The sequence below is a fragment of the Boleophthalmus pectinirostris genome, unplaced genomic scaffold (assembly GCF_026225935.1).
Source record: "Boleophthalmus pectinirostris isolate CB_2022bp ecotype Guang Dong unplaced genomic scaffold, ASM2622593v1 HiC_scaffold_16, whole genome shotgun sequence".
NCBI classification, from domain to species: Eukaryota; Metazoa; Chordata; class Actinopteri; order Gobiiformes; family Gobiidae; genus Boleophthalmus; species Boleophthalmus pectinirostris.
This window is the reverse complement of record NW_026571095.1, coordinates 501,911-514,880: the sequence shown is the minus strand read 5'-3', so window position 1 is coordinate 514,880 and position 12,970 is coordinate 501,911. Positions and strand designations below refer to the sequence as shown.

The 12,970-nt window shown below is 39.6% G+C and overlaps 1 protein-coding gene across 1 annotated transcript in view; it reads left to right on the top strand.

The window, feature by feature from the left end:
- Nucleotides 1–12,970, top strand: part of cadm3 (cell adhesion molecule 3) — a 299,737-nt gene that overhangs the window by 125,234 nt on the left and 161,533 nt on the right. Inside the window, exon 5 of the mRNA XM_020941238.2 lies at nt 5,613–5,750. Within this exon, the coding sequence (XP_020796897.2) occupies nt 5,613–5,750 (138 nt within the window). The remainder of the gene's footprint in view (nt 1–5,612; nt 5,751–12,970) is intronic.

Here is a 12,970-nt window from a genome sequence, read left to right as displayed (position 1 = left end):
TTGGTACATCTACTCCACCTTTAAACAATAATAATAATAATTGTTAAAAGTGCTCTATGCAGATTTTCAGGTTCGAGAGAATGCCACCTGCTTGTCTCCATGGAGAATTGTTTTTGGAATGTTCCACAGTAGGGCATTAAACTTCTAAGTCTTGTATTTATTTAATTACAAGTGCTTTTATTGCTGAAATGAACGCCTTCAAAATCATCCGCTCTTTCTGCGAGTGGCCTTGCCTCTCCACAGACCTGACCAGTATCTCTTTCTCAATGGGGTGAGACTGTTTCCAACATACCAAGAAAAGCAATTACATCTCCATGGAGACCAGCACACGGCATATACCCTCCACCAAAAAAAGTGCCGTAATGCGCATTTGTAATATATATTTTGGCTCAACATCAGACAAACTGAACCTCTGGAGTGTTTCGCAGTATGGAATTAAACCTTTCTATCGTCATGGAGACCAAATCAGACCAAGTTACAGGTCAGATCTGTGGAGAGGCGACCCCGCTCACACTCAGAATGCCTGTTTTCTAGGGATTTGTGAGCTGTAAAACCAACTGTAATCGAATAAATGTAAAGTAGAACATTCCAAACAAAGCAATAACATCTCCATGAAGAAAAGCATTTGACGGACTCTCCATCAGAAAAGTTACACAATGCACATTTAAACTGACGCCTCAGATGTGAAGAGTCCACAGTTTAGCTCTTCCGTCTTCTCTCCTTCTTCTCTGTATTCTCCTCCATGTTTTAGCTCCAAGAAACTCCATAATGCAGCCGCCATGATGGATGTTTGCAATATGTTAGAGGAGCTATGGACACACGGGTGGTTCAGTTCTGCGACGGAGATCTTCAGGCTACAGTCACGATCAGGCCCAATTGGATTTACAGTGTGCGGAGATTCAAACGTGTCATTTTGTGAACCATGATGTAATTGAGTTGTTGACAGCGATCTGTGCTTACCATAGGACGCGCTCAGGTAACGTCCTAACGAAAAGATTTAGACTTAGACAAATTTAGTGGTTATTAGGTTGTTTTTTTTTACGACCAAGAGTTTGGACTCGTCACTAGAGGCACATGGAACTGTCATAACAGCGCCGAAACCTGCTTAAATCAGCTGACCGGACACATCACAGTAACATCACGTGACCGCTCTGAGGAAGACCGCAGGGAGTAGTTCAAACTGTCAAGTACGAAAACAAACTCTTGGTCAGAAAAAAAGAACCTCATAGGCTCTACTCACGCTTACCGGAAGACGTTTGGAAACATGTCGACGACGAGTTCGGGTGTGGTTACCGACACCGGGCATTTTTATTTATTTATTTATTTTTTAAGTCAGTCAAATTATAATGGCAGATGCTATTTGCACCCTGGGTGTAAATAGTTAACATTGTTATTCACACACAGGGCAAACAGCCATTGTTGCTATTTACACCCGGGTGTATTTAGCGTGGCACATAGAAGGGCACCCGGGTGTTCCTAGTCAAAAATGCTGTTTGCACCCAGGTTATTTATTAAAAAAAAAAAAAAAAAAAAACTCACAGTGCAAACATAAAACCCAGTGAAAAGCAGTAATATTTGATGTTTTTTTTTTACTCAAAATGATGCAGAATCATCGATCAGTCATTCACAGTCTGCGCTTAATGGTTTAGTCCTGGTTAAATCCTGTTTTAGTCCTGGTTTAGACTTGGTTTTAGTCCTGATTTTAGTCCTGGTTTAGTCCTGGTTTTACTTCTGGTTTAGTTCTGGTTTAGTCCTTGTCTTAGTTCTGGTTTAGTCCTGGTTTTACTTCTGGTTTAGTCTTGAGCTAGTCCTGGTTTAGTTCTGGTTTAGTCCTGATCTTAGTCCTGGTTTTAGTTCTGGTTTAGTCCTGGTCTTAGTCCTGGTTTAGTCCTGGTTTTAGTGCTGGTTTAGTTCTGGTTTAGTCCTGGTCTGTTTAGTCCTTGTCTAGTTCTGGTTTTACCTGGTTTTACTTCTGGTTTAGTCCTTAGTCTGTTTAGTTCTGTTTAGTCCTTTTAGTCCTGGTTTAGTTCTGGTTTAGTCCTGGTTTTAGTCTGGTTTAGTCTGGTTTTAGTCTGGTTTAGTTCTGGTTTAGTCCTGGTTCTGGTTTAGTTCTGGTTTAGTCTTAGTCTTTTAGTTCTGGTTTAGTCTGGTTTTAGTCCTTGTTTAGTCTGGTTTAGTTCTGGTTTAGTTTTTGGTTTAGTCCTGGTTTTAGTTCTGGTTTAGTTCTGGTTTAGTTCCTGGTTTAGTCCTGGTTTTAGTTCTGGTTTAGTTCTGGTTTAGTCCTTGTCTTAGTCCTGGTTTTAGTTCTAGTTTAGTTCTGGTTTAGTCCTGGTTTTAGTTCTGGTTTAGTTCTGGTTTAGTCCTGGTTTAGTCCTGGTTTTAGTTCTGGTTTAGTTCTGGTTTAGTTCTGGTTTAGTTCTGGTTTAGTCCTGGTCTTAGTCCTGGTTTTAGTTCTGGTTTAGTCCTGGTTTTAGTGCTGGTTTCGTTCTGGTTTAGAGGCACGGTAGAGGAAAAGGCACGGTCCATGCGCTGTACGGGAGAACACGCGGTGAGAAGGAAACACGGCAAATACACAAATGAATAGGTAATTTATAAAAGCAAAAAAATATATACATATATAAAGAATACAATGACATCTAGATGAAGAAATCAGGGACGTTTTCTCAGTTACTATTGCCAACTCAGCCCAAAGGAAGCATCATTTGCATGTTTCCAAATGTCTTCCGGTTTTTTGACGTAATCTGGAATAGAGCCCATAACATAAATTATCGGAAGACAAAATGAACCTCACTGGACTATGTTCTGTTCCACTTTGTGATGTCATGTAGTGGTAGTTTTCAAGTTAACAGCAGCTTAAGTCGTGCTTTTTTGGGAGAAATATATTTTATAAAATCAGAAACCAGGAACTGACATTTCCTGTGTAAAGTCAAGTTCTAGTAATAACAATAGAAGAGAGAACAACAGACTGTTAACGTCACATATGAACAGTTCTTCAGATAAACTATAACATAAACAACAGAACAGAACAAGTTTAACAAACTCTCCATCTCACTCCAAATCACTAAATCCATTCAATTCTTCATCCTCGTGTCACTTCTGAACAACTCCTCGACCTCCGGAGGTAAACAGAGCGACACTTCCTCTTCTGTGTCGCTGTCATCAGACTCAGCATCAGTTCCAGTTAGAATTATTCTGGTCTTTCTGAATCCCGACAGGATGGTGTGACTGAAGATGTCCTAGTTTTGTTTGGCCTTGCCTCCACCCACCTCAGATCCGCCCCTCTGATCAGCCTCACGTGGCCCTCTTGATCAGCGGGGGTATAAAAGCCCGGAGCAACAAGAAGAGTGACCAGTGGGTCCACCGCTTCAGCTACCTTAGTTGTTTATTTTTTTGTTATCCTTATCTGATTTTTGTGCACCTTTTTTCAGTCATTTTTGTAATAAATATCCTTCCTTTTTTCACCTCGCCACGCTTCCAGTTTTTGTTCCACACCCGGTTTATTTTAAAATCTTTTTCCAGTTACCGTGCCACACCCTAGACACCCGGGGCACGTAACAGATGGTTTTGGTCGTCACTAAAGTCCAGATTTTGTCCATCCATCCAGTGACTTCCAGGAAAGTTTAATGGTGCATCCTCCCGGTGTCACAAGTTTCTCACTCACTCTGTGTTCAGCTCCAGATTTCACGACTTGCAGTTTGTAATCTGCAAAATCTGGTTTTGTTTTGGGAGCATTTGTGTTCAGTTTTCTCAGTCGTCTTTGTAAGTTTGTTTAAATGTTACATTTTCAGTGGTGCAGAAGTAACGGTTCGATCGACTGACATGATACAGACAGAACAGAGGCTCTTTCTGCAGGAGACATGTGCAGTAGAGTGAAGTGACAGTGGTGCAGGAGGAACATGAGCAGCACAGATACTCACACACAAGACTAGAACCTCTTACCACTGTCACTGTGAAACATTTGAATATATAAGTCACACTGGAATATAAGTCGCAGGAAACACCCAAACCATGAAAAAAAGTGTGACTTATAGTCTGAAGAATATGGTACATTACACATAGAGCAGAGAGTAGTGTAATATGAGCCTTTAAACATTCAGAGATGACAGGTAAGAAATGTGCTAATGGAAGTCCTGATGGTTTATCCCAGTTTACATCTTTGTAATTACTGGGCTGGTCCATGTGTTAGCGCAATTAATGTGGTGTTTTAAGTGGGTTATGTGCAGACAGACTGTTACTGTAATTTAATAAGGTGCACTGTGGACAGTGTTGGGAGTAACAGATAATGAATGTACCGGAGTTATGTAATCAGAGTACAAATGATGAGTAACTGTATTCAGTTACAGTTACTGTTTCAGTGAGTGGTAATTGGATTACAGTTACTTTGTTGAAATAAATGGATTACATGGCGGTATTTTCCTATTTTTCTGTATTCACATTTTTGGCTATATCCCTTTTTTTTTTTTTTTTTTTTTCTCTCAGTAATTCCACTCATTGCCGGAAACTAAACCAGGTCTAAACCAGGACTAAACCAGGTCTAAAACCAGGACTAAACCAGGACTAAAACAGGACTAAACCAGAACTAAACCAGAACTAAACAGGACTAAACAGGAACTAAACCAGGTCTAAAACCAGGACTAAACCAGGACTAAACCAGATTGAAACCAGGACTAAACCAGGTCTAAACTAGATCTAACCCAGGACTAAACCAGGACTAAACCAGGTCTAAACCAGGACTAAACCAGGTCTAAACCAGGTCTAAACCAGGACTAAACCAGAACTAAACCAGGTCTAAAACCAGGTCTAAACCAGGACTAAACCAGGACTAAACCAGGTCTAAAACCAGGTAAACCAGGACTAAACCAGGACTAAACCAGGACTAAACCACAATCTAAACTAGATCTATCTAAACCAGGTCTAAACCAGGACTAAACCAGGTCTAAACCAGGACTAAAACTAAACCAGGTCTAAACCAGGACTAAAACTAAACCAGGACTAAACCAGGTCTAAAACCAGGTCTAAACCAGGACTAAACCAGGACTAAACCAGATCTAAAACCAGGTCTAAACCAGGACTAAACCAGGGACTAAACCAGATCTAAAACCAGGTCTAAACCAGGACTAAACCAGGACTACACTAGATCTAAACTAGATCTAAACCAGGTCTAAACCAGGACTAAAACAGGAGTAAAACAGAATTTAACAGGAGTAAATCATGCTGCGTGGACGTGTCTCCTCCTCTTTTATCAATAATATTTTTAATACGGTTCAGTAAAGTCTGGGCTTTTCATTTTCTTTTATCAGACAAAACTTCTTATGTTACAATTTCCTCATCTTTGTTTCTCTACAGCAAATCAAGAAATCCCAAGTATTCAGATTACATTACTCACTTTAAGTAATTTAATGGATTCTGTTACAAACTACATTTTGGGGTCTGTAATCTGTAATCTGTAGGAGAATACATTTTAAAAGTAACCTTCCCATCATTGACGGTGGAGTGCATTTGACCCAGACTGCATGCTTAAACACACGTCTAATCATCTGAAACCCGCTCTCCTCTCCTCCTCTCCTCTTTTCACTTCCTCACCCGTCTCTCTCTCTTTTCCTTGTGTCCAGGCGTCCCGACCAAACCCGAGATCTCCGGCTTCAGCTCGGCGGTCCCTGAGGGGGAGGAGGTGACCCTGACCTGCACCTCCAGCGGCAGTAAGCCCCCCGCTGAGCTGCACTGGTACCGCGGGGACACCAGGCTCCAAGGTAAGAACTGGAAGCATCAGATGAAACGTGGACAGAGCGATGATGGTGAAGGTGTGGGACGAGAAAAAAGAGAAGGTGACTCCGTTGTAGATCCGAGCTGTGTGTGGCAGGAGGGAAGTTTGTGTTTTAACTCAGCCTGATGTTGTTTAGTTTCCATATGTTACCACAGATGTTGGACGTGTGCTTATGTGCTTTGGTACAAGTCTGTTTCAATATTTTGGATTTTTAAGAGGTACAGTATGTTTAAAGAGGAGGTATTTGACTTCTATGAGGTATTAACCGCTTACACATCCCATATTTAGATCACCATGTTACCTTTTACTGCTTTCAAAATGTTGTATTCACCAAAGGCAAGCTGGAACCATACAGAGCTGTGCAGATGCTGTGGTGGGAGATCTTTTGTTTTTGTGGAAGAGTGATCTACTATGAGCTTATGAGCACTTAAGCACAACATAAAACTAGAAAGACTATAACAAATATAGATGCACTCTGTAACTTTTCTGGAACACCGCAAAAAAACAAAATCTAGTAGAGTTAAGTTGACTTGAATTAAGAAAGTTTTATCATGATTTGAGTCCATTTCACCTTATCTGTCATTGGAATATGTCTTTTTGTTCTTAAAATATGAAAATACATCTCGCTACACTAAAAAGTAAGTAAAACAACAACTTTTTGCACTTAAAATATGAAACAAAATCGAATCTGGCTTGAATAAGTAAAAACACACTTATTCCACTTGCAGATAATTTTACTTGTCAAGTTGAATCGACTCAAATAAAGTTTAATTTTCTTGATTTACTGTATTTTCCGGGCTCTTAAGCCTCTAACCCTTTCACAAAACGACCGCGCGGTCCGCAATCCAGAGCGCCCTATACACGAATCCACTCAGGTGTCCCAGCACGACTTCAGTAAACTACAAAGCCACAAACACACACGGAGCAGACAGCGACCGCGCGGCGAAAAACACCCACAGTCACACTCATCACTCCACGCCGACGAGGAACGGAACAGAGGAACAAACTGAAAAAGCGAGTGCGATGTGCCACTTTGAGCCACAACTGAACAACTGAGTCACTGCGAACACGCCGACAATCCGTTGGTCCCAGACAGAACCCTCCCTACACGCCGCAACTGAACAAAGCCCAGAGTCACCGTGAACGCCCCAAACAAACAAAACCACTCACCCATCACACTGTTGTGTTTCATTTAAAGTCCAGTGCAGTTTATTTGTGAAAAAAGTTCTAAATAGACCATTTAATGACAGTGCGTTATATAATCCAGAGCGACTAATAGCCCAGAAAATACGTTAAGTCATTTTAACTTAGCTAGATATTATAATTTTTTCCAGTGAAGCTCTGAGGCTGTCCTCCCTGCATTTATTTTCAGTATGAGCAGGTGGACAAACTATAAATTCCAAACTTGTGAAAATATATTTTGCCATGCTGCGAAAAAACCAGACCCAACCCACTTTATTTATACTGCACATTTTAGAACCATGACAGTTTCTAAAGTGCTGCACAGACAAATCAAGACTATAAAAGAGTAAATCATATAAATGAATTGAAAGTGATCAGAGTTGTAAATGTGTGGTCTTTTATTGTGTAAGCGTCAGTGTTTGTTCACGAGCTCCTCTGCTCCAGTGGCTCCAGAGGACACAGCCCCCTGATCAGGCGGCTCTATCCCGGGGAGGAAGGGCCGTTTGGGGCGTGTGTCAGAGCTGTGCCCTCCTCTGTCCTGGGCACAACCAGAACATGCTGAGTCTGAGCTTCCTCTCTATCCTCTCTTTGTCTCCTCTCTGGTCCCCTCCCCCATTTTTCTGCTCTTCTCTCTCTCTATATCCCTCCTTCTCTCGCTCTCATCCTTTCTTCACTCTATCTATCTTCTGCCCCCACTTTTCCTCCTGGACCCTTCACCACTTTCTTTTATCTTTGCTCTCTTTCTTTCCTCCTTCTCCTCCTCTTTCTCTACTGCTTCACCTTTCCTCCTCTCTAGTCCTTTCCTCGCTGATTCTCCCTCCTCCTCTCCTCCTCGTCTCTCTTTTCTTCTACTCCCCCTCCTTCCTCATCAACCCTCTTTCCTGTATCTATCTCTCCTCCTTTCCTCCACCATCTGAAAAACCTTCCACCAGAAACGTTGCACTATTGTATCATTTAATGTGATGATACAGTATCGATATCGTGGGCTGCTGTATCGGTATATCACCAAGAGTATTTTTTTGGTATGCAGCTCTGGAAAAAAAAAAAAAGAGGCCACTGCAAAATGATCAGTTTCCCTAATTTTACTACTTAAATGTATGTGTTTGAGTAAAATGAAAGTTTTTGTTTCATTCTATAAACTACTGACAACATTTCTACCAAATTCCAAATAAAAATATTGTCATTTAGAGCCTTTATTTCCAGAAAATGACAAATGGTCAAATAAAAACGCACTTTGTAACTTTTCTGGAAGACTGCAAAAAACTAAATCGAGTCGAGTTAAGTTGACTCGAATTAAGAAAGTTTTATCACGATTTGAGTCCATTTCACTTGATGAGTAAAATTATCTCTCATTGAAATAAGTTTTACACTTAAAATATGAAAATACATCTTGCTACACTTAAAAATAAGAAAAACAACAACTTTGTGCACTTAAAATAAGAAACAAAATCGAATGTTGCTTGAATTAAGAAAAACACACTTAATCCATTGGCAGATAATTTTACTTGTCAAGTTGAATCGACTCAAATAAAGTAAAATTTTCTTAATTTAAGTCGTTTTAATTTAGCTAGATTTTTTTTTTTTTTTCAGTGAAGCTCTGAGGCTGACCCCTCTGCATTTATTTTCAGTATTAGTGGACAAACTATAAATTCCAAACTTGTGAAAATATAAATGATCAGTTTCTCTGACTTTACTACTTAAAGGTATGAAAATGAACATTTTAGTTTCATTCTATAAATTACTGACAGCATTTCTCCCAAATCCCAAATAAAAATATTGTGATTTAGAGCGTTTATTTGCAGAAAATGACAAATGTTCAAAATAACAAAAAAGATGCAGTGTTTTCAGACTTCAAATAATGTGAAGAAAACAAGATCATATTCATTTTAATACAACAATACTAAAGTTTTAACTTAGGAAGAGTTCAGAAATCAATATTTGATGGAATAACCCTGATGACCATCCATCTTCTTCTTGATCACGTTCCAGAGGTTTTCAGTGGGGTTCAGGTCTGGAGATTGGGCTGGACATGACAGGTTGATCTGCTGGTCCTTCATCCACACCTTGATTGACCTAGATGTTGGTGTTGAGCATTGTCCTGCTGGAAAAACACAGTCCTCAGAGTTGGATACCATTGTCAGAGCAGAAGGAAGCAAGGTCTCTTCATTTTTTCCAGAGCTGTATTTTACTAAATTATTTTGTTACAGCTACAGTTTTGTTGCTTGTTCAGAGAAAGGAAACTCATTTGTCCAACACATTTGACATTTTCACAGTTTTGATGATGTTTGACGTGTTTCATAAGAACTTTGCACAAGAAGTGGTTCAACAAAGACTTTTAGTTTCACAGCCATGATTTAGCCTTTATTTTTCACTGAATTTGAAATATATCGTATCAAACTGAAAGTGTACTGTATCGAGATATGTATCGTATTGTGGCCTGTGTATCGAGGCATGTATCATATCGTGGCCTATGTATCGCGGTACGTATTGTATCATGGCCTATGTATCGAGGTATGTATCGTATCGTGGCATGTGTATCGAAATATGTATCGTATCGTGGCCTATGTATCGAAATATGTATCATATCATGGCCTATGTATTGAGATATGTATCATATTATGGCCTATGTACGGCAGTATGTATCGTATCGTGGCCTATGTATCGCAGTGCGTATTTTATCGTGGCCTATGTATCGAGGTATGTATCGTGGCCTGTGTATCGAGATATGTATCGTATCATGGACTATGTATCGAGATATATATTGTACCGTGGCCTATGTATCGTGATATGTATCTATGTATCGTATGCTATCGTTGCCTATGTATCGACGTATGTATCGTATCGTGGAGTGTGTATCGAGATATGTATCGTATCGTGGCCTGTGTATCGTATCGTGACCTATGTATCGAGGTATATATTGTACCGTGGCCTATGTATCGTATCGTGGCCTATGTATCGAGGTATGTATCGTATCGTGGCCTGTGTATCGAGATATGTATCGTATCGTGGCCTATGTATCGAGATATATATTGTACCATGGCCTATGTATCGTATCGTGGCCTATGTATCGAGTTATGTATCGTATCGTGGCCTGTGTATCGAGGTATGTATCGTATCGGCAACTTCTTAATGATCCCCAGTCCTACAAAGCAGCTTTAAATCGAAATGTAAGACTTTTATTTATTCTCTCTGTTTAAATCTGCAGCATGTATCTAAGCTGTGGCGGCACTGAAACACTTAATGGACATAATGAAAGCGCTTTGCTACACAAGCTCGCTTTTAATTACCCTTTACAAATTTGAAACTGATAAATATTAATTGCTAAAAGGTTACGCTAGCAATTAGACACGCCACAAATTGGACTCTGGCTAACCTTTCCACAGACACTGGGAATCTTAATACCAAAACAGGGCCTCTCTGTGTGGGTCTGTGTTTATGCCGGCTCTTTGAAACACTTTCACTTGAATACAGTTTCCCCCGTGTCACATTCCACCAGAGATAGATGGAGATGACATGACGCAGATAGAGCGATGCGGATCTCGCAGCGGGACAGATAGCACGGACTTTTTGAAGAAATGTGAAGCTTTTGAACACCACGCTTTTTACTTAATTTTATTTGAAGTAACAGTACTCTTACCTGAGGAAAAGCTTGGTTAGTCCTTCCACTGTGAATCTTAAGTCACAAAAGTATGATTTGAACTGTTTTTGAAATTTATGTTTCTTGCATCATTGTGATTTGGGATGTGACGATATCCAGATCTCTCGATACAATATTTTCACGATATAAACCAAAGATGTTAATTTTGTCTTCTTACGTACTTTAACTTCTTGGAAAAAGTTTTGCCAGGTGAGAGTCGCGCAATGTCGATGACGAGGCCCCACCTCCCTCCCCCCGTACGGTGTCCTGGTTTTGACAAATGCAAATCTGGTCACACTAACCTGTATTCCACTGAGTCATGTCTTTTAATCCAACAGAAATTGACCTCATCAGCGACACAAGAACTATATTTTTATCTTCACTTAGTTTATGCAAATTAGCAATGCGGTTTTAAGTTTCGTTTCTGCGAGAGTTGAACAAAACTGAATTAAACACATTATAATGTCAAACGAGCTGATGTGGCTCTAGAGTCGTTACGGTTTATATGTCGTAAAGTTGAATTTATTTATGCAGGTTAGTAGTGCAGATAGTATTAATAATGATGATAATTTTAATATAAAAACGTTAATGATTAATCGATAATCAATCGTTAATTCTTCCGACGATCGATTAAGAAAATTTCATCGAATGCCCATCCCTAGTATGGAGCATGAAAGCTTTCAGAAATATCCATGTGCAGAGGATAGAAATCTGTAGTCAGGCTGGTACCACTTAGTGCCGCCGCTCATTTTCATTTCTCTCCAGCAACTAGATCAAGAATCAGAATACAATAGACGCTTTGCAAAAACCTCAGAAGTGCAAGTTCGGGCACCAGCCAATCAGCGAAGAGCCATATATTCAGTGTTATCAGCGATTCCCGAGATCGAGGATTTAAAGCCGGAACAAAGAGAATGTTTGGTGAATTTCATCAAGGGGGAAGACGTCATTGTCCTTCTTCCTACAGGATTGGGGAAAAGCTTAATATACCAGTTGGTCCCATTAGCTGTGCGTTACATATGTGACGATCAAACAGCAGCGATTGGTTAAATGATAAAAAGTACCTGCCTACCATTGAGCGAATGAATTCTAACACTGTGAGGTCAGACAGTTTCTACAAAGTGAAACCGGCTGATGAATCAGGCTAAGATATCCATGCATACTTGGGAAATCCATGCATATTTGTCTGTAGTTGAGCATAAAATAAATGTTCATATATAACTCTCCAATGGGTCCAGTCGTATATAAAATGTGTTGTGTGTATTTCCTCCATCAGAATATGAAAGGAAAAGTTACGACATCAAGAATTACAATCATGAAATGAAAATTTACGATTACGCTTTTTTCAGTACGAATACGAATTCACAGATGTGACTCAACTGCCAAAAATCTGTCATCACTTCACAGGCATTATTTATCAAGCAGAAGGAACACTGATCGCGATGCTGGCCTTTTGCGCCGCATATGGACTCAACCAGGACTAAAACAGGACTGATCCCAGGACTGAACCAGGACTAAACTAGGACTAAAACAGGACTAAACCAGGTCTAAACCAGGTCTAAATACAACAGCCAAATATGTACAGATTTTCGAAATATGTACAGATTTCCCCAGTATGTACAAATTTCCCAAATATTTACAGATTTCCCAAATGTGTGCAGATTTTCCAAATATTTTCAGATTTCCCAAGTATGTGCAGATTCCCCAAGTATGTATAGATTTCCCAAATATGCACAGATTTTCCAAATATGCATGGGCTTCCCAGTTATGCACGAATTCCCCAAATATGTACGAATTTCTCAAATATGTACGGATTTCTCAAATATGTACAGATTTCCCAAATATGTACGGGTTTCCCAAATATGTACGAATTTCCCAAATATGTACAGAATTTCCAAATATGTACAGATTTCCCAAACATGCACAGATTTCCCAAATATTTGCAGATTTCCCAAATATATACAGATTTCCCAAATATGTACCAAGTCCCAAATATGTACAGATTTCCCAAATATGTACCAAGTCCCAAATATGTACAGATTTCCCAAATATGTACGGGTTTCCCAAATATGTACGAATTTCCCAAATATGTACAGAATTTCCAAATATGTACAGAATTTCCCAAATATGTATGATTTCCAATATCCAAATATGCATGGGCTTCCCAGATATGCACGAATTCCCCAAATATGTACGAATTTCTCAAATATGTACGGATTTCTCAAATATGTACGGATTTCCTAAATATGCATGTGCTTCCCAGATATGCACAGATTTCCCAAATATATACAGATTTCCCAAATATGTACAGAATTTCCAAATATGCACGGATTTCCCAAATATGTACATATGTCTACGTACAGATTTCCCAAACATGCACAGATTTCCCA